At 47.8% G+C, this 6,548-nt stretch overlaps 1 protein-coding gene across 1 annotated transcript in view; it reads right to left on the bottom strand.

Moving 5' to 3' along the window:
• Positions 1-487: 487 nt before the first annotated feature.
• The window catches only part of ALPK1 (alpha kinase 1), a 34,859-nt gene continuing 28,798 nt past the window's right edge, over positions 488-6,548 (bottom strand). Inside the window, exons 10-16 of the mRNA XM_017738938.1 lie at positions 6,489-6,526; positions 4,094-6,092; positions 3,667-3,820; positions 2,954-3,116; positions 2,677-2,863; positions 2,225-2,431; positions 488-790 (exon numbers count right to left, since the gene is read on the bottom strand). Of these exons, the coding sequence (XP_017594427.1) occupies positions 2,235-2,431; positions 2,677-2,863; positions 2,954-3,116; positions 3,667-3,820; positions 4,094-6,092; positions 6,489-6,526 (2,738 nt within the window). The 3' untranslated portion in view covers positions 488-790; positions 2,225-2,234. The remainder of the gene's footprint in view (positions 791-2,224; positions 2,432-2,676; positions 2,864-2,953; positions 3,117-3,666; positions 3,821-4,093; positions 6,093-6,488; positions 6,527-6,548) is intronic.

A 6,548-nucleotide genomic window follows, 5' to 3' on the forward strand; every position in this document is an offset into this window, starting at 1 on the left:
GATATCAAATTTACTAACTTAGATGCACAAGCACGACACAGCCAACAAGACTCTGCCTTTCACCTGGATACCTGCAGAAAGGGAAGGAGGAAAAACTGCTTTAAGCAAATACCTTCCCTGAAGGACAGGAAAGTGTGTCACCACTTTGTCACGAGCAAGCCGGTTTTGTGCCTGACTTACAGCAGCACTTACACGGGGTGTAAACTCAGGTCCTGGAGTTTAGGTGAGAGGAGAAAATGTTTCATGTTTCCTCAAGCTTCATGTCCCTACGGTTCACATTTCACTGTCCCAGCATAACACAGTTCCACTCATTTTGTAGAGACTGGCCCTCAATGGTTATACAGAGTACTTAGGTTGGAATTTGGAGACTGTTACAACTAATCGAGCCACAAAAGCACCCTGGTAGCAAGTTACTTAATACAAACCACTGAATCTCCAATAAAAACTTCAAATTTCTAATAAAAAAAAGGGAAAAGTATTCCCTAAGTCTCAGTTAGTTCAAATTACTTTATTCTGAAACCAGAGGAAATAACAGCAGATTTTTGTCAGTAGCTCAAAGATGAAATTTACAACCAAAATATTAAATTCTCCATCATCCGAGTCACCTATTTATTTCCTCAATAATGCCCTATTTGTACCACAAATGTGAACCAATAATGTAAGCTCAGTGTGTTTGGGGCCGTGTGTGCAGCCCAGCTCTTCAGGGGATGAGGTTATAAATCCATGATTTCCAGTATCCAAGCCCCGGATGAAGACAGAATGCCTGATACATCTGAAATTGTGCCCAATCCTGTAAAGAATAAGACCAGTAGAATATGATTCCATGTCTGTTTCAACAGGGAACTGGACAAGCTAATCCTTGACCCTTACTTCTACCTGTGAGTAGCTGTAACTATGGTGGCAAAATGTCTCCTAAAACCAATAGGAGAAATGAGCTGCTAGACGGAAATATTAGGAAGAAAGCAAAATATTAAGATTTCACTGGGATGGATTTATTTAGAAGCACATCTAAATAAATTTTCTTTTTCTTTCTTTGAGCAGGAAGGAGCTGGAAAAGGCATGACTGGCCACGGGTCTCAAAACTGCGTGGGCTGCTGGAGCAGACACAGCGGGGCCGGCTGCTGGCGGCGCATTAGGACACTTTGTTGCGCAGAGATTGTCGGGGAGGTTTTGTTTTGGTTTTAATTGTCTCTATAGAGCAGAGAAAGCTTCTGCAGAGAAGCTTTAACACAGCATCTCTGCCGCCCGTTAATTCCCGGGATCTTGCTAACTAGCTTTGTTTGCCCTCCGGAGGCCGGCGCTCGCTGGCCGGAGCACGGAGCTATGTGAGCGCGGCGTTTGTCACTTAGTTAAAGCCAGCATTTCCCCACTGCCGAGGACAAGGCCGGCCTTTATTGGCTGCGCAACAAGATAACGGGCTTAATCTTCCCAGTAACACGTGAGTTTTCATGTATCACTTTAATCTGCGAGACACTGGGGCCGAGTGTCCCGTCACATGCCGATTTCACTGTTGTGTGAGCCGGCGACTGCCCAGCTCAATGATGGATTGTTTGCTGGCTCTTAACAACAGGCAAGATGGTGAATGCCCCGGGGTGACAGACAGTGTGCAATGGGAACGGCCGCAAATCTGATGGCCCGGTTCAAGTTCACCTGACAAAGCTGGAGCAGTCTGCAAGCAGCGCTCGGGAAAGGATTATTCACACTGGCATTATATTTTTGAATGCATTTTTCTCCCTGCGCAGCTGCGCAGCTCCCCAAGACTGAAGGTTTATGCACCATAATAAAGAGATTTAATTTTTTTTTCTCTTCCTTCTCCCTCTTTACACCTAGTTCTAATCAGTTTGCCCAGGGATAGGGCATCTTTCCAAACAGCTCGGCACGAACATCACCTAGAAAACAATAGCATTGCTAAAACGCGGGGACAAAAGCCTAAAAATCTCTGCTGGCTGCAGAAACAAAAGGGGGTGGTTTTGTTAAAGCTAAGTCTGTTGGGGACCCATCTTTCTGTGGAACTTTGATGCTGTGTTGCCTTTCTCATCGAGAAAATCTCCCCAAAGAAATGATCCCAGCCTTTGCACTCGGGGGCAGCGGGACATCGGGGCTTTGGGGCTGCAGAGGGGAATGGGAAATGAAGGCAGCTTTTCGCTGCCTTGCTGGACAACCTGCTCCCAAAGATGTGTAGGGTAAAGCAGTGTCCAGCTCATGGGTCATTCTGTGGACTGACCTGTGCCAGTCTAGGCCAGCAGCTCCAGCGAGGGCCTCGTCAAAGACAGGCAGCGACAGATCTCGTTGCACTCCACGTGCTGATCATTAAAAAAGTAGTAAATTCCTTTCTTCCCAAAGTTGGAGCGTGAGACATCTTTGCTATTGAGGGAATGAATCTGGGGATCTGTGAGGTAGATGAGGCCTTTCCCGTTACCCGTCACCCAGCCTGTGGAAGAAATGGTACATTTTGATATCAAACACTGCAGCCTTTGTATTACCACACTCAGGACTCTCTGCCTGGCACTGCCCTCGCTCTCTTCGTGTCACCTCAGTGATTCCCAGTTTCCACATACGACAGCAAAAGCAGAACCCAATGAGACACACAACGAATTTTAATGAAGTGAATACCCCAAAGGTACCTGTGGGCTAAAAGTTGAGTGTGAAAGGCATAAACTTCACTGTCATACACACCTTGAAGGTCGACGACAACGTCAGTTCCGTTGGAGAACTTGTAGGAGAAGTGGCCATAAGCCAGACCGTACTCCGTGGCTTTGTACTCGTTCTTCACTACCTTGGTGTTGTTGGACAGCTTCACAAACTCCCCGAGGATGTAGGGCTCCACACTCACACACCCTTTTATAGTTCTGTCTTCCAGTATCTGAAACGAGACAGCCTCACCACTGCTATAATTGACTCAAGACATCCTTTGCCATCAGGTCCTTGGAACAGATTACGAGACAGTTCTTACCAGGAGTACTGCAGAGGGGATATAAAAGAGCTGGGTAGGGACCTTCTGCTCATACAGCCTCTTGTTGAACTCTGTCACGTAGTACTGGGCAGTCATTTGTCGCTCCACATCACTGAAATGATGGAGGAGTCCTTTTTCTTCTTTATATTCCTTCCCAACATACCTAAACAAAAGGAGAAGTGTCAGGAGCAGGGTTTGCTCTGGATGCTGTGATACAGAAGCATCATTGCAAAGCAGAGCTTGGCTGCTCGGAATTAAATCCACCTGCATTTAAAATGGCTGGGATTAAAATTAGGTGGGTTTTTTTTCTTTTATATCACATAGAGGTGAAAAATTATCAATCAAATCCTGGGATGGGGGTTTCATAACACTGGTATGTTTAAACTCAACTCTTCTTGACTCTGAAGGGAGACCTGACTCAGAGGTATTAAAATACTGTTCTCCACCCATACTAATTCATAAGCTCCTTCAGGTAATGATCTGAACTCTGCAATTAGCTGTTAGAAGACTACAATAGAGCAGCTTTTTACTTCCCAGAAATTAAAAAGTAGACTTACATGGAGTGCTGGGAAAGACTGCCAAAATGTCCAACACATTTGGGAAAGCCATAAAATATTCTTGCAACAGCAAATCTTACCAGACAGTTTTTATCCATATTTACACAGAAGCAGCATTGATAAACATTTTGTTTCGGGAATCTGTTTGGTCCATACCTTCCCAGGCTTTCTTCTTGGTGCAGGAAGTGTATCCAAAAGGCACTTCTCTGCTTGCCTTCCTTGGCCACTTTCAGGTAGTCCCCGATGAACACGGCTGTCTCCTGGCCTGTCCACAGCCCAGATTTCTTGGAGTATTTCAGAAGAAGAGCAGCTACAAAAAAAGAAAACACCACAGGTAAAAGGGAGAAATCCACAGGACCGCTCTGAGCCTGTGCTGAGGGCTGGCTGTTATTTATGATTAACCTAAAGATCATTATCTTAAACAGACAGTTTTCAGGGATGCCATGTGGAATCTAAACTTAAGTAATGGGGTAGAAAGCAATAAAAAATTAAATCCTAATAAATGTTGACTAAAATATTGTGTTAAAAAGCCTGAGCCAAGCTTGTTCTCTGTGGAGGCACATGTTGCTGTGTGACAACTTACAGTACGCTTTGTGAAGCTCTTTGGCCCTAAAAACCCCAGTAGGCATCAGTCTCTGGACAAGCCAATTATGCTCCACCCCTGCCAGGAGCCGCTTGTAGTCCTCATCCCTCAGAAACCGAGCGTCCAGGATCTCTTCCTTCATTCTCCCCGGTGTGAAGGCAAAACCACTTCCCCGTGGGATCGAACGTTCAGGGGAGCTCATGGGCATCTGTGCTGATTTGATCCATGAACTCAGAGATGAACTGGATTGTCTCTTGCTGCTCACTATGTCCTGAGACTTCTCTTCATCTTCTTCCGTAGTGGCACAGTCGAAGTGCTTGTTTGTGGGTATCTTTCCATGAGGGGGCAAAGCTGTTGGCACACTGGGAGTTGCTTCATGCTTTGGAGCCAATGCTGTAGGGTAATTGCTGACTAAGTCTCCAACACTGACGAACTCGAATTCAGTGTCATCTATTGTTTCTGCCTGGGTGTCAACTTGAGGCACTTGGAGAGATCTGTTCCCCAGCACAGCAGACTTCCTCATCCAGTCACACACAGAGGAGTCACTGCCTGGTTTTGGCTCGATGTTTGTTGATGGTACAAAAGTGCCCCCGTTGTGGGGTGGATGTGCCTCAAACGAGAGATCCTCAGTGCTATCTGCAGGTTCTCCTGGGTGGACCCACTCAAAGCGACCGACACGTCCCTCCCTGCTGCTGTCCTTGGTCCTGCAGCTCAGCTCCACATAGGAAAAGGGCTTATCCTCCTTTTGCCCTGTAGGAACGGCGTAAGAGATGGAGAGGGAAGGAAAGTCACTGTTCGAGCCCTTTGCTTTCTTTTCTGAAGAGCTCCCTCCACAGCGTCTTCCCTCCTGCAGCTCTTCTCCACAGAGAGACTCTTTCTCCACCATCCGCCCAGCCTGAGGAGCACACCCCTCTAAGGAATGCTGAGGAGACCCCCCACAGCCATGGAGGGGCTCCCGAGGAGCAGGACGCCCGGCTGTGGGAGGCGGCGAGCACAAGGGCGCGTCCTGACTGTTTCCATCAGATTCTGTGGTGCAGCACCACTCCTCCACCGAGCCCTTCTCCCCTTGCTCCCCGTCCCTGGGAGACTCTCTGTTGCTATTACAATTTAGCTCCTCCCAGCTGGAAGAGTAACTGGATTTAGATAGCTTGCACCAAGAGCTCTCAGAAGTAGTGCTCCTGTTTAGCCTTCTGCTGAAAACATCATTTTCACTGTTTATTGCAATTTCTAATGGCTCAACCTCTTCTTCAAAGGAAATTTTCATCACACCAGAGCCAATGTCTTGATTTCTCCGGCCACCGAGGCCCTCTGATCTGCTTCCTGCTGTTGGTGAGTTCAGGATTTTCACAGCACCTCTCCTCTGGTGACCTGTGTCTTCAGTAGTACACACAGTGTCCATGGCTTTGGTCTCTGTTCTTAAGGTTGTGATGCAAGCTCCCACCTGGATTTGTCCTGGCATGGTTTTATGAATTCTGCAAGTTTTTTCGAACACTTGGCACACTGACAGGTGATGCTGGGAATGCTTGGCAAGGATATTCTCAAAGCTGGTCTCCCCTTGCAGGACGGGTTTTTGTACCGAGTCTTTGTAACTGTCTGGGACATAAGACCTGGCGTCGGAATTTGGGAAGCTTTGCACTCGCAGGCGCTTCTTCACGGATGTGATCAGAGACATGATCTCCTTGGCAAGCATCCCTTTACCTTCCTCCTCTGGAAACAAGGTGCTGTAGGAGTGCAGTTTTCCCAGGGCTTCCCTGCACAGCTGAGTGACCTCACGGAGCTCCTGGCTCTCTCCGTAGAGCCATCGGTGCACGGTGGCGAGGCAGAAGGCAGCTTTAATGAAACTGTGCAGCTCCTGCTTGCTGGTAATGGCACTCTGCTCCTCCTTGGTGAGGAGCCCGATCTCGAAGGATTCTTTGGCTTCGGACAAGTAGAACTCTCTCTTTTCCGGGGGACAGTCCTTGGAGTGACTGTAGGACAGCAGACACATCCCACGGATGTTCTGGGAGGGGATCAAAGAGGAATGAAGGAATCAAAGCCATGTTTCTTTCCCTTACACAATTTGAAGCAAAGGTTGGCTCTAATTTCCTGCTGCTACGTTTCCTGGAGGAAATAACCTTCGTATTTTTTTCCTTTGAAATACAGCTGTAGTTCTAGGAGAAGCAGCATTCCTGGGGCTTGAAAGCCCATCCTCACTCTGTGGACAGCTTTCCACCCCTCTGCTTACCTCCCCATTGCAGTTCAGAGCAATGTATACCCCATATAACCAACCAAACCCTCAACACAGACATGATGCCCTGCGTGAGACGCTGTTTGAAAGCCATGTCAGAGCCAAATTTAGCAGCCTGGACTCCTCCCCTGCACAAATCCCACTTCCAGAGGGAAGAGTAACACTCACCACGGCCGTGAGGACAAACAGGGGGGTGTACTGGCTGGGGGGGGGGGGCGGAGGTGGCGG

The sequence above is a fragment of the Corvus brachyrhynchos genome, unplaced genomic scaffold (genome assembly GCF_000691975.1).
Source record: "Corvus brachyrhynchos isolate BGI_N302 unplaced genomic scaffold, ASM69197v1 scaffold597, whole genome shotgun sequence".
Taxonomy (NCBI): domain Eukaryota; kingdom Metazoa; phylum Chordata; class Aves; order Passeriformes; family Corvidae; genus Corvus; species Corvus brachyrhynchos.